Source organism: Muscardinus avellanarius (genome assembly GCF_963383645.1).
Source record: "Muscardinus avellanarius genome assembly, chromosome: 1".
In the NCBI taxonomy this organism is placed as follows: domain Eukaryota; kingdom Metazoa; phylum Chordata; class Mammalia; order Rodentia; family Gliridae; genus Muscardinus; species Muscardinus avellanarius.
This window is the reverse complement of record NC_137786.1, coordinates 95725196-95748897: the sequence shown is the minus strand read 5'-3', so window position 1 is coordinate 95748897 and position 23702 is coordinate 95725196. Positions and strand designations below refer to the sequence as shown.

The 23702-nt window shown below is 43.9% G+C and overlaps 1 protein-coding gene across 3 annotated transcripts in view; it reads right to left on the bottom strand.

The window, feature by feature from the left end:
* Window positions 1-9783: 9783 nt before the first annotated feature.
* The window catches only part of FER (FER tyrosine kinase), a gene marked incomplete at both ends in the record, with an annotated part of 398115 nt that continues 384196 nt past the window's right edge, over window positions 9784-23702 (bottom strand). For all 3 annotated transcript variants that reach the window (XM_080719602.1, XM_080719603.1, XM_080719604.1), the window contains 2 exons: window positions 9784-9926; window positions 11227-11349. In XM_080719602.1, the coding sequence (XP_080575728.1) occupies window positions 9784-9926; window positions 11227-11349 (266 nt within the window). The remainder of the gene's footprint in view (window positions 9927-11226; window positions 11350-23702) is intronic.

Sequence of the window (23702 nt, the reverse complement as noted above, 5' to 3'; positions counted from 1 at the left end):
ATTCAAAAATGGTCAAAGTTTACAAAAATGATGAAATCATGCTTTAAAAATATAGAAAACAATTTAAAAACATCCTACAATGTTAGCCAAAACCCAAAGTGTATTTCTTCTGAATGTAAAAACTAACAAATAAATAAGCGTTAAATACAGATCTGAGTTAAAATGATAGTCAACTAATTGCACTATATATTTAGCTCTCTTTCATTTTCAGATTTGTTTACAAAGCCAGATAAATCACCGAAGACCTTGTCTGTATGTTTTACAACACTTGAACTTTCCAGAAGCACCCTATTTCCAGTGTTTCTTTTGTCCACTTCACAAATATATTATTTTAAAACAACACAAAAGACTAAAGGTGCTTTAAACCTGACACTAAGATGACCATATATTGGCACTAAAAGAAAACTTTGTAAACCACAGGAGTCCTTTGCTCAAAATGCTGCTTTCAGATGGGACCTCCATGCCACAGGTGGCCGAGGCCAGACCCTCCTACCCCATCACCCCCAGTCCATCTCCTGTTAAAGGGAAGAGAAAGCAACTCAGGAAATCACATTTCCAAGACCACTGCCATGGGCCTCCGCTGTCAAATGGCATGGCTATCATTTGTCTCTTTTCTCTTTGCTTTCATTTTGCTTGGGTTCCTAAACAAGTCAGGGCTGTTTGTAGAACTTTGACAACTTGAGTCTACTCTCTTGTATTTATATGGCTTTTCTTAATCCTATGTAGTTAAAAGGCTATGGCTTCAGAGAATTTTTTTTTCTTTTTTCTTTCAGGGCACTCATGAGAAGCCAGGCCAAACCCAAAGAGACACAGAAACCGTAACCAAGTCAGCAGAATGTGCACTGCCACTAACCCACTGTGCTCCCTTGCTCAACAGGTCATCTAATGCAATATCTTCAAACATACATTAAACATAAAATCTACAGGTGTCTGACTAAAGAAGCTGGTTCGGCGAGAAATCTCAAAGGTCTGTGAAGAGAATGACTGGCAGGAATGGCCATGAGAACCACATTCCTGGCCACTGCGAGAGCTCCATCACGTCACAGGATGAAATGGGAGAACTGACATTCCGAGTAGTCGAGGAAATGTTCAGCAAGTGAGCGGGAGTTTCATGCCTTTGGTCACTTTGGTCATGAATTTGAAATAACAGTTTTATTTACCTTTCATTTTGATTTGATATTCAGAATATGTATCTGGGATTTGGTTTTTTTATTTTTTGGTATTGGGATTGAACTCAGGGGGATTCTATGTCTGAGTTACACCCCAGCTATTTTATTTTTTAATTAAAATCATCTCTCAGTATCACACTGAACATAAATGGCCTCAACTCTCCAGATCTTTTATTTTTAAAATTTGAAACAGGGTCTCAATAAATTGCTGAGGGCTTCTCTAAACTATTGAGGCTAGCCTTGAATCTGTGATCCTTCTGTCTTAGCCTCCCAAGTACTGGGATTACAGGCATGTGCTGGCATGCTCAGTTTGGGGTTGGCTTTAGAAATATATAAGTAGGCCGGGCATGGTGGCGCATGCTTGTAATCCCCGCGCTTGGGAGGCAGAGACAGGAGGATCGCGCAGGTTCGAAGCCAGCCGCACTGGCTTAAGAGACCCTGTTTTTACGTAAAAAAAGTATAAAAATAGGTCTGGGAGTGTAGTCCAGAGGTAGAAGGGTTTCCAGGAACCCCAGTACCACCAAAAAAAAAAAAAAAAAAAAAAAAAAGAAATACATAAGTAGACTTGTTTTGGGAAAACAGGTGAATCTTCTAGAACCAATTTCTTTAACAAAGCCCCAAATAGCAAATTCCTTTAGGGTGTATGTTCTGTACACTGACATGTAGAGCCTGGGGAGGAATTGACTATTTCTGGAATTGGTCTTCCGAGGGTGGCTGAAGCACAGCACCGGTCACAGGCAGGGGTGCGGTGCGCTCCACAGCATCCAGTAACCAGTACAAAGGCTGCTGGACTCTGGGTTAGCAGAAACACGCACTCACAGCAAGCACGGCTATTGGCACCTTGACCTCACATTTATGTACGCTCGTCTGGGATTTCTTAAGAGTAAGCAGGAAAGTTTAACTCCAACAAGTTAAATGATTTGTAAGAGAAAAATTCCAACGTAAAAAGGTATTTGATGTCGGGCATGGTGGAGCACACGTGTAATCCCAGCATTTGGGAGGGGGATACTGGTTTTCCTTCTGGGATTAAAAATAAAAGCATGGACTGGTGAGTTGATGAAGACTGCCAGAATGAATGTCCTCCTCACACAGGATACCAGTGTCACAGATTGCAGATGCCCTCTTGGCTCTTAAAAGGTCGAATCCCAGGCATTTGGACATCTTCGTCTTCATTGGGTAAAATTTAGTTTCTGGCTTTATAAAGAGTGTTTTAAGTTAGGTGTGGTGGCACATGCCTATAATCTCAGTACTTGGGAGGCTAAGGCAGGAGGATCACGAGTTTGAGGCCACCTCCACAGCTCAGCAAGGCCATGTTTCAAAGTAAAAAAATAAAGTAGGGCTGTGTAGCTCAGAGGTAGAACACTCCAAGGGTTCAATCCTCAGTACCATAAACAAGCAAGCAAACGAATCATTGACTCTAAAGTTACCTAATACTCCGAGACTGTATCATTTGACAAAACCTACATGAAGAAAATATTAATAGAGTTTGGACTCATATTTGATTTCTTGTATTATACTTAGATTTTTGTTGCTTGAATGTGGGAATGAGAATTTCTTTCTCATGGCCATCTTCAGTTTATCCTGTCTTGCTGAGAACACTAACATTTCCTATTGACATCTGGCCTAAGCATTCAAAATAAGGTGTGGTGTCCTGTGATGGGGTGAATTGCCTAAGTGGTTATAGTTCTGCAGGGGTATTTTAACTGACAACACAGGAGTTAAGTGGTGTTTCTGTTGCCTGCTGCAGTACAGTTTGAAATCTGCTTCTATGTCATTTTAAATTCTGCTTTGGGTGGCAGTTAGAATGTTCCTATTCTGATATTAAAGATGTTCTCAGTAATTAGGGGAAAGGTATGCTGTTTGGCTTTTTGGGAAGCACTGAGTAGAGTTGATGTTTTGATACAATGGCCTTTGGGTCTATGCAAGTAGATTGGCTTGTTTCAGACTTAAGTCTATATTTTCTCCCCTCTTCCTGAAGCTATAAAAAATCATTTAGCTTTACACAACTAAAATGCTTTCAGATACCTGCATATAAGAAGAGTGCAAAGAAAACAATAAAAATACTGCCATATAATAGTGGAATGAAAGATTGACTATGTGCAGGGGTTTAAGGTGATTGCTGTTAGTGTTTCAACTTTATTTGGGGGTTGGGAGAATCATCTGATTAGCTGACTTAGCCAAGTCGACAAGCAAGAGGTGTCCCTGGACACACCACTCACAATAATGCTGCTGTCCTGAGGAAATCTCCTGAGAGCCCCTACTGATAGTGCCACTCAAACAACACACCTGCCACCTAACCATCCTGTTACCCCAACAAGGGCTGCAGTCAGGTCACCTTTGTATTCTCAGTTGCATCTATGATGGGACCACTCACACACCAAGTGTGCAAGCGGCTTGGCACAGAGATGCCTGGGAATTCCTTCTAGGGCAGGCGCCTCCTGAGCACCTGAGGAGAAACTCTTTGGTTGAGGCCAATTGTGATATTATTCAATACAAGCTGAGGATAAAGTATTTTCTACTTTAATAAAGCAAAATATTGAGACACAGAAACAGAAAAAGACCCAAAACAAATAACAGAAAAACCAGCACCTCCTAGGGGTCCCTGCACCCGAGAGGCTGGGTGCTCAAGAAAGTTCCCCAGTGAGTAAAGCTGAGGTGAACAAAACATTCAGCCTCCAGGGTCACTACTATCACTCAATGTTGTATTAATTTGTAGACACATGTAACTTGCTGGCCTCCATGATAATATTTAGCAAGATAGTTTATAAACCCAAGATGAACTAGACTCATGAATCTCTTTTGAATGACTTCCAAACATTCACATTTTGGGGTTCTTACAAGTTTGCTGGCAAAGAGGGAAGCTAAGTCTGTTATGTCACAAGGGACACTTAGAAGGTAATTCTTTCATTAATAAAATGAAAAATAAGAACTTTCTTAGGAATTTTCCCACAATGCTGGCTACCCTGGATGTGTGTTTATGTGTATGTGTGTGTGATTAGCTTCGCACTGTCTAGGGAATGGGCTGAAGGACAGTGTCTGTAGCCACACAGAGAAACAGGGAGCACAGAGAAAATAAAATATCCCAACTATGCACATTAAGAAAGTGTTGCAGAGACTTGGGAGCCATGCAATACTTCATAACATGCAGATGGAAGCTCCCACCCCCTGGGTCAGCTCCCCTCACTGCTACTACAGTTACTTGCTGAGAGGTCCACCTTCCAGTCCTTCAACACACTGCTGCTTTCCCAGTGTGCCCCATTGCCTCTCAACCTTCCTTTCTTGATGTCTCTTTCTCTGTCTCAAGACTGACTAGTGTTAAAGGTTTCTAAGATTCCTTTCACCCAAATGTTATTAGTATAAACAAAAGGAATATGGCTATTAACTGGTATTTTACATCTCCCTCGGCACAGTAGGGCTCCTCTCTAGGTGACTGTAGGAGCTGCTTTGTTAACATTGGTTAAAAGGTGAAGTGGGACCAATGGGACTGTGCTACTGTTTAGAAGACTCTAGACTGGGTTAAGCTCCACTGCAAATGATAATAATAAAGTATGAATAATCAGCGATGGTAATTTGGATGAAAGTCAACTAAGGCAAATGTAGAGACTTTGGGGACCTCTTTGAGAAGCTTGAACACATGACCAAACCCATGAAGGGGGAGAACAGAGGGGCAAGAGTCACTGGCACAGCATGATCTCTGAGCTGGGAACGCAAGCCTGCTCCAAATGCAAGGGTGAGGTTACCTGGGGGCTTGCACTGAGGCCCCACACTTGCAGATGACCTCTTTTGTCTCTGGAGGTCTGGTCTCAGGCACTGTCTTCCTTGGGCTCCCTGGGGATACTGTCCATGCAGCCTCTGTTCTACTGCAATCCTGGCACTCTCTGAAGGGCTGTCTCATCCTGTGTAGAGGGACCCGTTTTTCCCCTCTCTTGCCTTTTTATCTGTTTGCCTCTGCACCTTATTAACAGATAGACTGCAGCCTGTGCTTATTACCCTGTACAATTTAAAGTGACTAAGAATTTAGCACAGCAGGATTTTTCTACCATCCAACAATTTCAGTCCTTATTAGGTAGCTAAGTGATTCTTAATGCCTATACTTAACAATTCAGAATTTAATCTCTGAATCTGTTTGAGGAAGCAGGATGGTTTTCAAGGGGTACTAAATTTCTTAAGTTGATCTATGGCTAAGATCTATAGTTTATACACCTTCTGTATTACAACATTAGTTTTTAAAGGATAATTTTATGGGAATTTAGGTCTGCACCAATAACTCCTTTAAGAAGGTAATCTTGGTACCTGAAATCCTAACATTTTAGATTGGAACATGTTCTTCTGTAGAAATGAACAAGCACTTCTAAATTTTCCCCAAATAATATGGTATTTAGACTTGCTGTGAAACTAACCAGAGAAAAATAAAATTAAAATATTTAATAAAACAATTCTGATGTATATAAGCAAATGAGCTAATAAGAGGTAACACTTTATTTTAATGGTAAATTATCATGCTAACTTAGTAGTATAATGGAAATGCAATATAAACTCATTTTCACATTAAATCTTTTATTCTATTTAATTAAGAAAATACATAAAAATGTCTTCTTCAACTGTCTGTCTCTGTTGTCCTTTTTAAATTCTGCAGTGTTCTGTTTGTGTGGGGGCTCTGACTTCCTACACATCAGTCTTTTCATGACGTAGAACACTATTTATGGACAACTGATTCTGTTGATAAGAAACATCTAAAATCTTAATGGTGTGGCAAATGGTGTGTGTGTGTGTAAAAAGAGGCCTTTAGCAACCCCTTCTCTGAAGAGATTGATCTTATTTCAAAGGACATATGGTCAGAAGAAGATAGTGTGCACAAAATACACTAGGAAAGGTTTCTAGGTATACTCTTTTTTTTTTTTTTTTTTTTTTTTGCGGGTTTGGGGATGGAACTCAGGGGCATTTGACCTCCGAGCTACACCCCTTGCCCTATTTTTTATTCTTTATTTTGAAACAGTGTCTCACTAAGTTGCAGAGGGCTTAAGTAGCTGAGGCTGTCCGCGAACCGCGATCCTCAGGTCTCAGCCTCCTGAATGCTGGGATTACAAGTGTGCACCACCACGCCTGGCTCTAGGTATACTCTTAAAACATTCAATGACTCACAAGATTAATACATGGTGTGACTCGATAACCATGAACAATAGTGATGTACAATACAGATGTATATCCATTCTGATTTTGTTTATCTGTGTAAAAGATACTAAGTGTGTGGTATATATTGCAACTAAAACACTCTGTTCTTGATATATCCTAATACCATTACTGTGAAGCTATAGTTATTTTAGTGGGGATAGCCAAAAAGTATGCAATTATATATGGTAAAACTGAAATAAATATAGAAAGAAAAACCATTCTGTAGTTTAAAGGAAATTAGAACTATTTCAATGAAAGCATTTCATTTTCTTTTCTAAATAACCCTAAAATGAAAAGCAATTGTGAAATGCGTACTGGAACGATACTTAAAACAATTAGGCTGCTCGGCTATACTGAGCTGCTAGTGAATGTGCTGATAAAGTTGTATTTGTGAGAAAATGGTGAGTTATGGATGGGGAAGATCGCCCATATTAAATTTGGGGGATAAGAGAAACAATTACGTGAGACTTTTCACAGGGGACCTATGACAGGAGAAGCTGAAATGAGGCCTCCGTTTCTGACAGCTTACATAAAACCTGATAATCCTTTATTATTTTCCTGGAAGAAAAAGACTGTTGTTTTTGAGAAGCGACCTTAGATTACATAGAATACAAAATTAATTTTAGATTTCACACATTGGTAGTAAATGTTAATTGACATTTAAAATTATTTTCTTGAAAAATAATGATCTGCCTAAATATTTTCAATAAAGGCTCATTGGTGATTCCCCGCAGAAAAATGCAGGTGAAAATAAGACTACCTGTGTTTACTACTCCCCACCCCAGCATTAATAAATTTAAGGAATTAAGAATGTAGCTATATAGTAGCGATATATTCTATTCATGGATAATCCATTAATAACACAAATATTTATGCCAGACTCAATTATCTCCACACCAATGGCAATTGTGGTTACAACTCTTTTCTTACTAAACAATTCAAAGGATTCTGTGAATTTTTGGAGTCTCTTTTCCCTGCATCAACTTGCAAATTCAGAACAGTATTTATATGTGTGCTTTTTGGGTATGGATTAGCCTCCTAAAGTACATAATTCCAATAATTATCAGTGACAGAAGGGATGAATAAATTATGCTTCAAGCATAACAAAATTAACAGTAAAAATTGGTTTGCATAAGCTTTTCTTAATGCATGTGCCTATATTAAATTTAATATTCTATACAACTGATATGATTCTGAAAGACTCCCAATGAGTTATTAATCTTAAACTGTACCACAGCCTGCTTTGGGACAAGGAATAAAATAGAATTTAAATGCTGCAGATGTCATGATGTTTTGAAAAGCTTTTTTAATTTAAGCACAGAGTTATGATGTGAATTACAAATTCTTACAGCCTGGGTGAGTGAAATATCAATGCCATGTTCGTTCTTAACAACAGAATGCAAGGATTAGGCTTCAGGTCTTGTTCACAAAATTAAAGCCAGAACCATCACTCTCTCCTTGCTGAGAACCACTGAGTGATGAGAGGCTGTTTTTTTTTTCTTCTCTGTTTGTTTTTAAGCACACAAAGCATATTACAAATGGAGAGATTCACTTGGAAATACTGAACGGGATGGGAATATGTTATCCTTACTTTTGAAGGCTAGCAAGTGCCTGAAGACCACGGCTGATGATCTTCATCATGGCTCTGTGCTTTGATCAGCAGAAGAAAGGTCCATTTATTTATGATACGTGACCTCAGGGAATACTTAAAAAGTGCTGCTTAAAAAGAAGCTGCTTTGTATACTGCAATATGCTTTTGAGGGCACATTTATTATGCTTTCATTTTGGTCTGAATGAACTAGTCATTAAATGTGCACAAAATTCACAAGAATATCGGAATGACAGACAAAGCCATTTTTCTCTTCGGTGTCTTTCTTCATGCCCTTTACAGAACTGGCAAGTTCTGCTGAATGACATTCGCAGGCAGCAGACAGAGAGAGCGGGAAGGAAGAATTTTCTATCCCTTAAGTTCTTTCCAATGAACACAGACCAAATGATACCCAGGGAGATTTTTTTTTTTTTCTGGACACAGGCCTCAGAACTTAAACCAGGCTTGCAGAGAGCATTTACCCTGAGCAGCAACCCTACATAGACCACAGGGTACGTTTCCTGGATACAGCTAAGGGTAGACTCGGAAGAAGCTTAGTTTTAACTCACTCTGTGTTGCATTTTGTTCACATGAAACGTCTTCAGCACTGTGCTTGCAGACCTGTCAGCTATTGATAGGGATCTCCAGGTAGCATTATCAAGGTAAATGAAGGGAAACAGAAATAGGAGGTTTGTTCCTATCTCTTTCCTTATTAATATTTACTTGACTCTGAACCATCTATTTAATTCACACCTGCTTTGCACTTCAGTAGTGTGTGTGAACCAGAATCATGAATTCTGATAGCTCTGGAAACTGAGTGGGAATTACATTGCGAGGTGCATCCTGTAAGATGAAGAAATGTAGCCAGTAGTAGCTATGATTTCTGTGGGCGTGTACACTGTAGGTTATTTAAAATAATTTCTATTGCCTTTAGAGTTTCCTATCTATGAGCCCCTGAAACGCTTTGTAGGACCTTTGTGGTGAATTCAGAGCACAACATAAGAAGGACATGATTTTATGTGTGTGTGTGTGTGTGTGTGTGTGTGTGTGTGTGTGTGTGTGTGTGATTATAGAGGCATAACTCTTAGAAAGGCCAATTTTATGTTTTCCTTTTTCCCTCTGCTTTGGTCATGGCTCGAGCTGCCCTTTGCTTACACTACTCTCCTGGTCACGCTTGTGGCCCCCGCTCTCCACAACAGCCTTTAAAAGCAGCTGCCTTAACTCTTAACAGAGGACAGTCCACGCGTCATTTCCTGATGCCCAGACTACATAGGGAAACAACAACTCTCACAGTAACGCAGGAGCATGATGATCCTCACTGGGCTGATTTCTGGCAAGAAAAAAGAAAAACCCTGGGAGCCCCCAAACCAGATGATATGTACAGGTATAATCTCAGCTTGGCCTCATAGAAATCCAACTGTGGTTTGAATGTGTCCTGCAAACATGCATTACCAATGGAATTGATAGCACCAACTGAGTAGGGTCTGTGGCACTGGACAGCAGCCCACAGCTGTGCCTGAAGTAGAAAACCTTTGAGAAACATCAATGGTCCTAGGTGTGAAAAGGATAGATCTCTTATCTTTCACACATTCAGAGCCTGTGCTTTTCTATTTACAGTGGCCTGAAATGGTAAGATTGCTATGGTAGCTAATAAAGCCCTTGGTAGACTTGTTTCTTGAATAAATTTGCCTTTGACATATTTTAAAGTAAAACATGTTTTTTAAATCCCCAGTTAATAGAAAAATAACCTTAGAGGACGGTTGCAGGTAACGTGGTATAAACTCATTGTTAACAAGAACAACAGTATTGATCTGCTGCAAGAGCCCTGGAGGCTGGCTTGGCACAGTTTTGTGACTATGTGATTTTCTTCTTGATCATAGCAAGCTCTTTCTGAAGGTCACTGAATTTAGGGCGGTTTTCAGGCTTATAATCCCAACACTTCATCATAATTTTAGCAATATCCTCTGGACATTGTTGAGGGGCTGACATCCGGTATCCTGAAGATCAAAGAAAAGAAGCGAGAATGGAGTCAAGATAAAAATGTGAACACAGGGTGATATGCAGCTTGCAAATTTTAGTACCTTATAGTACAGGTGTAATAGGGACAAAACCCATTCCAGGGTACATTTCTCCCATGTGATGCAGAATTCAATATTATAGAACCATATACTTAGTTCAAAAACCATTTGTTCATTTTTTCAGAAGGTCTGAAGTAAGAAATATCCCATTGTTGCTTCAAATATTTGCTTCTAGAATTAGATACTAGAAATAGACACTTTAAAAAGTTTACAACCTGGGTTCTTGAGGATGAAGAAAGATGTTTTCGTGATCACTAATTCATTAGTGAAGCACAAATGAGCATAAGCGTGCTCTTCTGCAGGCCTTTGTTGGCAGTGTCACAGTCACACGCATGTACTAGTGTGTGTCAAGAAGTAGGATGTGTGTGAGAGGGGGTTGGAGGGAGGAAGGCCTTTGTTGGCAGTGTCACAGTCACACGCATGTACTAGTGTGTGTCAAGAAGTAGGATGTGTGTGAGAGGGGGTTGGAGGGAGGAAGGCCTCCTCCTACACCATCTCCGAGGCTGATGCTCAGGTGCTGCCATCTCATCAAGGGCATCCTTTGGTTGAAAGCCGGGCAATACACAAATACACGCTGTTGCCACCAGAACCCAGCTATTCCCATCTCCAACTTGAGAACCTCACTGGGTGTCTTCAGAAGCATTACGATATTCTCAAAAATTTCCTCCTGAGGATAAACAGCACCTCAATTTGTAATGTTATTATGGGGATTTATTTGGTATGGAAGAAAAAAATAGGTTGAGGAAGACTCCACTCCTTCCCTTGCAGCCAGTGAAGGACACAGTGCTGCAGCGGCCTTGCAGCGGGGACGAGGAGAAGCTTATAGCTCTCTGTTTTAAAAGTGTTTGTAGCCGGGCTTGGTGGTGCACGCTTGTAATCCCAGCATTCGGGAGGCTGAGACCAGAGGACCGTGGTTCGCGTATAGCCTCAGCTACTTAGTGAGGCCCTCCGCAACTCAGTGAGACCCGGTTTCAAAAAAGTAAAGAATAAAAAAAAACAGGGCAGGGGTATAGCTCGGAGGTTGAATGCCCCTGGGTTCCATCTCCAGACCCCCCAAAAAAGAGTTTTTGTTGTATAAAAGTGGCATCCTCCATGGTGTTCAAAAGCAGAATCCCCTAACATCTGTGCTTTCTGCCTATGTATCCTCCCCAGCAGCAGGCATCCTAGCCAGTAGATACTCCAGGAGCTGCCCCCTCGCCACCCCGCGCCTCTGGTTTACCTCTTTCCACTTGCTCGCGAGCTTGCTGATTAGTCATTCCAGGGTAAGGACAGACCCCTAAGCTGAAGGTCTCCCAGAGGAGGATGCCAAAGCTCCACACGTCACTCTCAGAACTGTATCTTCCTGCAAGAGACGAGCAAACAGTAAGCCCGTGAGGCCAGGGGGTGAGCGGGTTACTGTTCTGGTTACTTTAAATCTGTGCATGACAGTCATACATTAACAACAGGTACCGAAGGAGCTCAGTAGCTGTGATCCTATTCTCTTTACTGGTTTCACATTCCAGGACTACTAATGTTACCAATGAAATAGTCTTCAGGTTGCTAGTTTAATCAGCTTGGTTGCTGCCCCCACCCCCAAGCAAGAACAAATATTCAGCCAGCATGCAAGTGCTTTTGCTGTGGTATTTGAAGGAGATGGATGATTTATATAAAAAAGTATAAATTTGTACACATCAATGGCTAGAAGATTAAATAAGTTGGATTCCTGCAATCTTGTCTTTTGCCTGCCTCATTTTCTTTCCACTAAAATTACAAACAAACTTAAAGCAATAAGGAAAGTTTCTTAACTTCAATTTTTTTTACTCATCACTGTTTACAGATATTCTTACAAGCTTCAAGGTCTCATTTTCTCCACTGATAGTTTCATTTATGGTAAATATATTTTTCTATGTGTTTTGAATAGACTGGAAATTAACATGGCTAGCTGATAAAAACAACTTAAAATTACATGGTGCTTTGTTTTGTCAAAATATCTTGGTGCACCTGTTTTACTGAGCTGTATGAGCTAAATTCTTATTTTTTTTGTATTGAGTATTGTACAAAGAGGCTTTCTACATTTGTGCTATATCCTCAGCCCCTTTTATATTTTGAAGCAGGGTATCACTCAAACCTGAGATCCTCCTGTCTCAACCTCCCAAGAACTGGGATGACAGATATGCACCACCATGCTGGTGGTGCTAAGCAATTAAGGAATTTCTGGCAGCCTTTAGGAGAAACACAGAGATAAAAGCCAAAACAGGATGTCCTCTGGAGGTGGATGGGAAGTCAAGGAAAGGCAGTAGAAAAATGCCTTCCCATCTCCAAGAGGCTAAGAGGTCCCAAGACTCACCCAACATATTTGTTTTTATTTAATTTTACTATACTCTATTTTTAGTGGTATTGAAGGTTTCTTAAATAATTTCACTTTCCATCCTGCTTGTAGCTTCTTGCCTTAATGCTAACACTCAAGGATTTATAAATGCCCCTCTCTAGAAATACTGTGTTAACTTTCGAATAGGCTCTTTTCTTTCTTGCTTTTCTTGAGGAAAGCAAAATGAAAAGGAGAGTATGCCTGCACTGTAACTGCTCTGAGTTTGCAGTAGACTTACTATGAGCTCCAGCTGTGTACATTAGCTTTCTTCTTAGTAGACAGTAATTATGGACATTCACTCTGCTATGTAGAACATTAGTTTTCTTGTCTGCATATCAACTCTCTTCATAAAACTCATTCAGTGGCTACAAGTTGTCTAATTTTTTTTTTTTAAAAAGGTAGAGCCGGGCGTGGTGGCACACCCTTGCTTGGGAGGCTGAGACAAGAGGATCGCACAGGTTTGGAGCCAGCCTCAGCTTCTTAGTGAGGCTCTCAGCAACTTAGTGAGAGACCCTGTTTCCAAATAAAATAAAAAAATAGGTCTGGGAGTGTAGCCTGGGGGTAGAAAGCCCCTGGGTTCCACACCCCCCCAAAAAAAGAAAGGTAGGCAGAATAAAATGTCTTATTTTGTAAAATAATATCTGGGCAATGATCAAAAAAGGTATATTATATGTAGCTCGAGCTCACATTACAGAATGAAAGCTTACAGCCTCGCTTTGACTTCTGAACCCCAGTTTTGCTGGGTAACTCTAACAGGCTGAGAGCAAGTTGCCACAGTATAGCACTGCCTCCTCCTCTCCCATCTGACCCTTCTAATACCTTGGTAGAGAAAAGGCACTGATGTGTCATCTTACAAATCAGAAAACACAGGTGCAGAGTAACTGAATGAATGCTTGCCAAGGTCATGCAGCGACAATGGTACTGATCTGGACTCTCCAGGAGGCCTTGCATTTCAGAGCAAACTTAGCTGTATTGCATTAATCAAATCAGCAGAGCACTATCAGCCCCAAATAACCAGGTGACAAATAGAAAGCTTTCTTTTCAATAACTGATTAATTGATTTTTATTTTTCTTTACAGATCAGTGTCCTCTTTTCTATGAAAAGCATTAATGGTTGCCCTTTAACTGAAAACCGAGTCTAAACAAAATGTTTTTCCAAACTCCCCAATCTGATACATGTGCACTGGTCGACACACGTAGGTCAAATTCCTGCAGTTACATCTAAATGAGGCTGTGAGCTTGGACTAGTAATAAAAAATTTTTCTTTTTTTTCCCTTTTTTGCAGGAGGGCCCCATTACTCATGCTCCTTTCCTAAAAGTACCCTGATTTTCTCTAGAAGAAATGCTCCATTTCCACTTGAGGTTTTGGTGTGGAACTGATGGTAAAAGTAATTTTAAGTACCCACCTCTCACTGCAGAACCCAGGAATCCATAAACCTCAATTTGTTCTGCTGGGCCCTCTCTCCCAGGACCAAGTCCTGAAGTACAGAAGCAACAGCAGAGGCCATTCCTTCCAGGACAGCGGTGCTGAAGTCCTACCTCCAGCTATCCAGAACACCCTGGCTTTCTTCCCATTCCCAAGCCTTGTTCTCTGGCTTCCTACTGGACATGGAGCCCTGCTGGCTGACGGCCTGCTAAGGCCTTCTACCTGAATTATCCACAGCTCAGAGGTAGAATGCCCCTGGATTCCATCCCCAGTACTGGAAAATTAAAAAAAAAAAAAAAAAAAAAGAAGGAGGAGGAGGAGGAAATTATGTAGCTAAGGATAAGAGGAAGCCTAGTGTGGTAGCACACTCGTGTAATCCCAGCATTTGGGAAGCTCAGACCAGAAGATTAGGGTTCATAGACAGCCTCAGCTACTTAAGCAAGGCCCTTTGTAACTCAGTAAGACCCTGTTTCAAAAAAAAATAAACAATAACAAAAAAGGGCCGGGGGTGTAGCGTGAAGGCACAATGCCCCTAGGTTTCATTCCTAGTATCGCAAAAAAAAAAAAAAAAAAAAAAAAAAGGTAAGAGAGGAACTTATATTTCCTTGTAGGCACTTTAGTATTATTTATTTTTAAAAAGTATATATATATATATATATATATACATATATATATATATATATGTATGTATAGACATATAATCTTTCCAAAAATTAAATAATGCTAACAAAGAAATAGTAAAAATTGGTTCAATTCCACAACCCTAAGCTGAAGTTTCAATAGGTTCTTTAGACTAGAATTTTTTTTTTTCATATATGCTCCACCCCTATATTTTGTGACAGATTTGGGTAGAATTTCCCCATTTTGAGGAAAGAGTGAAAAGGGGCCCTAGGGGAAGAGGCAAATCTTTACCACACAACAAAAAATGATATTTATTAGTAAGAAGAAATAAGATTTTCATAAGCTATATATTATCTCTTGTTAAAAAGTGTAAGTATTTAGAGGACTCTGGGCTCCCCTGGCCAGACCGCGGGAAGCACGCCAGATCCCTGGAGAAACTGGGCTGGGTCGCATGGCCCTGGGTCCTGGGCAGGGGTCAGGCGGGGCATGCCGGAGCCCGGAAGAGACGGGCCCGGGTCGCAGGACTCTGGGCCCCCTGGAACGGACTGCGCGGTGCCCGCCAGACCCCTGGAGAAACCGGGCTGGGTTGCATGGCCCTGGGTCCCGGGCAGGGGTCAGGCGGGGCATGCCGGAGCCCGGAAGAGACGGGCCCGGGTCGCAGGACTCTGGGCCCCCTGGAACGGACTGCGCGGTGCCCGCCAGACCCCTGGAGAAACCGGGCTGGGTTGCATGGCCCTGGGTCCCGGGCAGGGGTCAGGCGGGGCATGCCGGAGCCCGGAAGAGAAGGGCCTGGGTCGCAGGACTCTGCCCCCCCCCCCCGCACCCCCCATCGGCTGGACCACGCCAGACCCTTGGAGAAACCGGGCCGGATCGCATGGCCCTGGGTCCTGGGCAGGGGTCAGGCGGGGTACGCCGGAGACCGGAGGAGATGGGCCCGGGTCGCAGGACTCTGGGGCCCAGGCGGAGTCATGTGAAGCACACTGGACCCCGGGGGACACCAGGCCCGGGTCACAGTGCTACTGAGTACCTGATCCCACAACCTCCTCAAACCAAACATACTGTCTTCTCTTATTAGGAAAAAAAAAAAAAAAAAAAGGAAACGAAAAAGAAAAAAGAAAAATATTGGAGAGGGGTCAAGAAGGCCATGGCAGATGCCAGTATACTGGAGATAAAGACAAAACTTATCCAAACGATCTGGAACTTTTGGAAAAATTTCCCGCAAAGGAGGACTGCTTCTTCTCTACAGTCTTAAGAATACTGGACATCACCTGTAAGGAGACAGTTTAGTGGAGACCTAGGAGAAAGGCGGTGTTGGAAGTGGTCTCTACGATGGCGGGGGAGACTTGTGTTCAGGAGAAACAGAAATCGGATCCTACCAACCTTATTTATTGGAGAAATTACACCAAACGTCGAATGCTACCGTCGCACATGCTCAGGAACACTGGACAACATTCAGAGGGGAAAAGGAGCTTGGGAAAGATTTGAAATGGTGGAGGCAGTGGCAATGGCAGTGGCCAGTACTCAGAGGAGGCAGAGATCTGATGCATTACACGTGGAACTTTGAAGTAATAACCCCAGAGGCAGAATGCTACCACCACACACCCTCGAGAATGTGGGACAAATGGCTGGGCGAAGAGGGTGCTCGGATTAAAGCCTGCCGAAGGGTTAGGCCGGTGCTGGGGTCAATGGCTGGCATCGGAGCCTGCCGTGAGGCAAGGCTATTACTGGGGCCTCCGAGGCCGGGATTGGAGCCTGCTGAGGGGTTGGGCCAGTGCCGGGGCTAATGGCCAGCATCAGAGCCTTCTGTGAGGCAAGGCTGCTGCTGGGCCTCTGAGGCCAGGATCGGAGCCTCCTGGGGGGTTGGGCCGATGCCGGGGCCAACGAGGCCAGGATCGGAGCCTGCCTTGAGGCAAGGCCAGTGCTGGGGCCTCCAAGGCCAGGATCAGAGCCTGCCGAGGGGTTAGGCCGGTGCCGGGGCCAGTGGCCGGCATCGGAGCCTTCTTTGAGGCATGGCTGCTAATGAGGCCTCCAAGGCCAGGATCGGAGGCTGCTGAGGGGTTAGGCCAGTGCCGGGGCCAGTGAGGCTGGGATTGGAGCCTGCCGTGAGGCAAGGCCAGTGCTGGGGCCTCCGAGGCCGGGATTGGAGCCTGTCGAGGGGTTAGGCCGGTGCTGCCAGTGAGGCCAGGATCGGAGCCTACCGTGAGGCAAGGCCGGTGCTGGGACCTTCGAGGCTGGGATCGGAGCCTGCCGCGGGGTTAGGCCGGTGCTGGGACCAGCTAGGCCATGATAGGAGACTGTCATGAGGCAAGGCTGGTGCTAGGGCCTTTGAGGCCGGGATCGGAGCCTGCCGAGCGGTTAGGCTGGTGCTGGGGCCAATGGCTGGCATCGGAGCCTTCCATGAGGCAAGGCCAGTGCTGGGGCCTCATAGGCCGGGATCGGAGCCTGCCGAGTGGTTAGGCTGATGCCGGGGCCAGCAAGGCTGGGATCAGAGCCTGCCGTGAGGCAAGGCCGGTGCTGGGGCCTCCAAGGCTGGGATCAGAACCTGCCAAGGGGTTAGGCCGGTGCCGGGGCCAGCGAGGCTGGGATTGAAGCCTGCCATGAGGCAAGGCCGGTACTGGGGCCTCCGAGGCCGGGATCGGAACCTGCTGAAGGGTTAGGCCGGTGCTGGGGTCAGCAAGGCTGGGATTGGAGCCTGCCATGAGGCAAGGCGAGTGCTGGGGCCTCCGAAGCTGGGATTGGAGCCTGCCGAGGGGTTAGGCTGGTGCCGGGGCCAATGGCCGGCATCGGAATCTGCCATGAGGCAAGGCTGCTACTGGGACCTCCGAGGCCGGGATTGGAGCCTGCCCAGTGGTTAGGCCATGACAGGTCCAGTGGCCAGCATCGGAGCCTGCCATGAGGCAAGGCCAGTGCAGGGCCTCCGAGGCTGGGATCAGAGCCTGCCAAGAGGTTAGGCTGGTGCCGGGGCCAGTGGCCGGCACTGGAGCCTTCCGTGAGGCAAGGCCGCTACTGAGACCTCCGAGGCAGGGATCGGAACCTACCGAGGGGTTAGGCCAGTGCTGAGGCCAGCGAGGCCGGGATTGGAGCCTGCCGTGAGGCAAGGCCGGCGCTAGGGCCTCTGAGGCCGGGAACGGAACCTGCCGAGGGGTTAGGCCGGTGCTGGGGTCAGCGAGCCGGGAATCTGAACCTGCCATGAGGCAAGGCCAGTATGGGGACTCCGAGGCCAGGAGAGGAGTCAGCCGAGGGGTTAGGCTGGTGCCAGGGTCAGTGAGGCTGGGATGGAGCCTGCCTTGAGGCTAGGCTGGTGCTGTGGCCACCGAGGCCAGGATCGGAGCCAGCCAAGGGTTTAGGCCGGTGTTGCAGCCAGCGAGACCAGAATCGGGGCCTCCCATGAGGCAAGGCCGCTGCTTGAACCAGCAAGGTCTGGATCAGTCCACCGGCTACCCATGCCACTACTGGGGCCGTCAAGAGTGGGATCGGTACTTGCAACACGGCATGCACAGAGAAATATCGCAGAAAATAAAAACCAGATGCTTCCCCTAATCAGCAATAACTAGGAGGAAAGGGGCAACAGGAAGAGGTCGAGTCATAGAAAGGGCTCTATAGTGAAGCAATTAACATGACCAATCAGAGGGTATGGAATAGGGGAGGATGGAGCCTCTTTAAAATGCAGGAGGTATATAAACAAATGTATCAAAGTTAATCACCAAACAAGCATGGGATCCAGGAGGGAATGGGATGGGAAGTGAATGAGGGCTGACTGGATATGTGTGCTTGTATATCCTCTCAAGTCTGGTATTCCAATATGATGTATAATTACAATGCACCAATAAAAATAAATTTAAGGACTTCTGGGAAGATGGCGACGGAGGAAAGCGGCACTTACAAGTCCCGCTAACAATCCAACTCTACTACCACAAAACCAGCGCCTTTCAGAGCCAGAAAACACCACCAGCAAAGAAATAAAAACGGTAAATACAAGGGACAGAGAAAAAGGGCTGGAAAATCAAGACACCGGAAAAAAAACCAGCCCGAAGTGCCGCGCCCGCGCGGCGCGGAGCGGCCAGAGCCGCAGCGCAGATTTGGGGGAGCCGCGGAGCTGGGTGGCCAGAGCAGCCGGAGTGGCCAGAGCCGCAGCGCAGATTGGGGGGAGCCACGGAGCGGAGCGGCCTGAGCAGCCGGAGCAGCCAGAGCCGCGTCACGGAACCGCCAGAGCGGCCGGAGTGGCCAGACCCGCGGTGCAGAGCAGCCGAAGCCGCGGTTCAGAGCAGCTGAGCAGAGCGGCCAGAGCAGCCGAGCGGAGCGGCCAGAACAGCCGGAGCAGCCACAGCCGCAGCGCGGATTGGCTGGAGCGGCGGCGCGGAGTGGCTGGAGCCGCGGAGTGGAGCGGCTGGAGCAGCCGGAGCGGAGCGGCCAGAACAGCTGAGCGGAGCAGTCAGAGCAGCCGAGCAGAGCGGCCAGAGCAGCCAGAGCCACGTCGCGGAACGGCTGGAGTGGCCAGACCCGCAGTGCAGAACAGCCAGAGCCGCGGTGCAGAGTGGCCGGAGCAGCCGGAGCGGCCAGAGCCGTGGTGAGGAGCAGACAGAGCCGTGGCGCAGAGCGGCTGGAGCGGCGCGGCCTACATCTCCCCTAGCAGCACCAGGCTCCAGAGAGGAGGGAGACTCAAAACAGAGCTCAAATCCAGAGAGGAGGTACTCTGGCCTCGCGGCCTAGGATGCAGAAGCAGCGTCTTACTGCTGGCGGCAGCGGTGAGTTCACCGGACGGCCCTAGACCAACCCACTCAACCAGCCACCAGGTGCCTGAGAGGAGGGGTGGACAGTGAGCCGAGGTGAGCAGGTGCTGAACAGCCGGGCGGCAGTCAGCAGTTTTGTTGGTGCAGGGAACATCTAAAGCTCCCAAGGGCCGGGCACAGCACAACTGGCAAGGACTCAGAGCAGAGTTCAAAACCAGAGAAGAAATATGCCACATCACGGCTGAGGGCATAGCAGTGGTGCCATATTGCCAGTGGTGGCAGCAGCAAATCCACCGAGTTCACTACAGCTCCATCAGCGCACTCAACAACCGTGAGTCAAATTGCGGCCCCTAGGGGAGAAATCCCAGTACTGCACTCCCAGGGATTTGCGCAGATAGTCTCCCTGGGTCGGAGATTTTAGCAGTGCAGCCCAGTGGGGGAGTGGCAGTGGCAGAGATATCATACCATAGTCATAACTCTCCACTGGAGAACGCCCAACTTGGCACCCCCCCACGGTCTAAGCAGCCTTGATTGACTCCCTGGGTCTGAGAGTTTGTGATACAATCCAGTAAAGGAGTAGTGGTGACTGAGATACCACAGACACGAGATCCAGAGCATCTTAAGTGAACTCGTAGTGACTCAGGGAAGAACCCAGAGAAGGTTCCAAAATCATGGGAAACTTCCAAAATCATGGGAAAGAGAAATAACAATGGAGCAGTGAATGCCAACAACCCCACAACATCAGAATCTGATAACACAGAAATCCAAAGATCTCTAGAAGATCAAATTAGGAAAATAACTTTAGAAATAATAGAGGACTTTCGAAAAGAATTTAGAGAGAGTCAAAAAGAGATAAAGGATGCAATTAATGAAGTAAAGGCTTCAATTCAAAGTATAAACAACAGATTAGACCACATGGAGAATAGAATCTCACTTCTTGAAGATGATCATTCTAAAAATGAACGCATAGTTTCTAATTTAGAAAAAAAAATCCGACAGCAGGAATCTGACATTGAAGAAATATGGGCCCATTTCAAGAGAGCTAACCTAAGAATAATTGGAATAGAGGAGGGAAAAGAAGGTGAAACCAAAGGGATCAACAATCTCTTCAAGGAAGTAATAGCAGAAAATTTTCCAAACATAGAGCAAGAAGTCGATACTCAGGTCCAGGAAACTTATAGAACTCCCTTTAGACAGGATCAGAGAAGAGGATCCCCACGTCACCTAATTGTCAAAATGACTAATGTGGAAGCCAAGGAGAGAATCTTAAAGGCAACAAAAACAAAAGGCCATGTGACATTCAGAGGCAAACCAATTAGAATCACTCCAGACTTCCCAAACCAAGTTATGAAAGCCAGAAGGGCTTGGAGTAACATATTCCAAACTTTGAAAGAAAACAACTTCCAGCCAAAAATTTCCTACCCAGCAAAACTATCCATCAAATTAGATGGGGAAATAAGAAGCTTCCATGACAAACAGCAACTGAAGGAATTTATGTCTTCAAAACCAGCGCTAGAGAAAATACTCAAGGAGATTAACTGCAAAGAGGAAATGGGTAATACACGCCAGAACCAAAGAAACAAGAATTTCCATCCAGCAGACAACTAAGCAAAGAAGAATAAACAGTATCTCAAACAGAAATAAGATCTTAACATGTTGGGAATTAAAAATTATCTCTCTATAATCACACTGAATGTAAACGGCCTCAACTCCCCAATAAAAAGACATAAAGTGGCAAAATGGATTAAAAGCCAGAATCCATCCATCTGCTGCTTACAAGAAACACACCTTACACGTAAAGATAGGAACAAACTCAAGGTAAAGGGCTGGAGCAAGGTAATCCATGCTAATGGTACTTGAAGACAAGCAGGAGTAGCAACTATGATATCAGACAAGTTAGACTTCAAACCCAAACTTATTAGAAGAGACAAAGAAGGTCACATTTTACTGGTAAAAGGAATAGTCCAGCAAGAGGAAATAACAATAATCAACATCTATGCCCCAAACATAGGGGCAGCTACTTTCATAAATCAAACTCTTTGTGATATGAAGTCACAAATAAATCCCAACACAATAATACTGGGAGACTTCAACACACCTCTCACAATACTAGACCGATCTTCCAGACAAAGGGTCAGTAAAGATGTCTCAGAACTAAAGAACACCATTAACCAAATGGACCTGTTGGACACATAGAATATTTCACCCAACTACAGCAGAGTTTACATTTTTCTCAGCTGCTCATGGAACCTTCTCCAAAATAGATCACATCCTGGGACACAAAATGATCACTAGCAAATTTAAAAAATGTTACATACTTCCCTGTGTCATTTCAGACCATAATGGAATGAAACTAGAAATCAACTATAAGAAGACCCAGAGAAACAACATAAACATGTGGAGACTGAACACCACAGTTTTGAATGAAGAATGGGTCATAGAAGATGTAAGAGGTGAAGTCAAGAAATTTCTAGAAACAAATGAAAATAAAGAAACAACATATCAAAACCTCTGGGACACTTTGAAGGCAGTATTAAGAGGAAAATTAATAGCACTGAGTGCTCACATAAGAAAAACAGAAAATCTTCAAATAAATAGCCTTATGACACACCTCAAAGCCCTTGAAAAGCAGGAACAATTGAACCCCAAAGCCAGCAGAAGATGGGAAATTATTAAAATTAGAGCAGAAATTAATGAAATAGAGACTAAAAAAACAATACAGAAAATCAACAAAACCAAAAGCTGGTTTCTTGAAAAAATTAACAAGATTGATAAACCACTAGCCAACCTAACTAAAAAAAAGAGAGAATCAACCCAAATTATGAAGATAAGGGATGAAAAAGGAGACATTACAACTGACAGCGTATAAATCCAGAGGATTATCAGAAACTACTTTGAAAAACTATACTCCAACAAAATGGAAAATCTGGAGGAAATCGACAACTTCCTAGATAAATACAACCTTCCTAAACTGAGTCAAGAAGATATAGAACACTTAAACCAACCAATAACAATCAAAGAGATTGAAATAGCAATAAAGAGCTTACCATCAAAGAAAAGCCCAGGACCAGATGGTTTCCCAAGTGAATTCTATAAAACCTTTATAGGAGAACTAATCCCAATACTACTCAAACTATTTCGGGAAATAGAAAAAACCGGGACTCTCCCAAATACATTCTATGAAGCCAACATCACACTAATACCCAAACCGAATAAAGACAGTTCAAGGAAGGAAAACTACAGGCCTATATCTCTGATGAACTTGGATGCAAAACTATTAAACAAAATACTAGCAACACGCATTCAAAACCACATCAAGAAAATCATTCACCATGACCAGGTAGGGTTCATCCCAGGGATGCAAGGCTGGTTCAATATACGAAAATCAATCCATGTAATTCATCATATAAACAGAATCAAAGACAAAAACCACATGATCATCTCAATAGATGCTGAAAAAGCATTTGATAAAATTCAACATCCATTTATGATAAAAACACTGCAGAGAATTGGAATAGAAGGAACATATCTCAACATTATTAAGGCAATCTACAATAAGCCCACTGCCAACATCATATTAAATGGGGAAAAACTTCAAGAATTTCCCCTAAAAACTGGAACGAGACAAGGATGTCCACTATCACCACTTCTCTTCAATATAGTACTAGAGACTCTAGCCAGAGCAATAAGGCAAGAAAAGGAAATCAAAGGAGTACAAATAGGAAAAGAAGAACTTAAGCTTTCACTATTTGCAGATGACATGATACTATATTTAGAAAACCCAACAAACTCAACCAAAAGGCTTATAGAACTGATCAACAAATTCAGCAAGGTATCTGGATACAAAATCAATCTTAAAAAATCAGAAGCTTTCCTGTACACTAACCATAGATCCACTGAAAAAGAAATTCAGAAAACACTTCCACTCAGGATCTCCCACAAAAAAATAAAATACCTAGGAATAAACTTGACCAAGGAGGTAAAAGATCTCTACAAAGAAAATTATAAAACACTGAAAAAAGAAATCGAAGAAGATCTTAGAAGATGGAAAGACCTTCCATGTTCATGGATTGGCAGAATAAATATCATTAAAATGGCCATCCTCCCAAAAGTGATCTACAGATTTAATGCAATGCCCATTAAACTACCAAGATCATTCCTCACAGACATAGAAAAATCAGTCCTTAAATTTATCTGGAATAACAAAAAGCCCAGAATAGCCAAGGTAGTTCTCAGCAACAAAAACCACGCAGGAAGAATCAAAATACCTGACTTTAAACTATACTACAAAGCCATTGTAATAAAAACAGCATGGTACTGGCAAAAGAACAGATATATAGACCAATGGAGCAGAATAGAAGACCCAGAAACAAGTCCACACACTTTCAGCCAATTGATTTTTGACAAAGGGGCCAAAAACATACACTGGAAAAAAGATAGCCTCTTCAACAAATGGTGTTGGCAAAACTGGTTAACCATATGCAGAAAATTGGATGTTAATCCCACTTTTTCACCCTGTACAAAAGTCAACTCATGATGGATCAAAGACTTGGAAATTAAACCAGAGACTT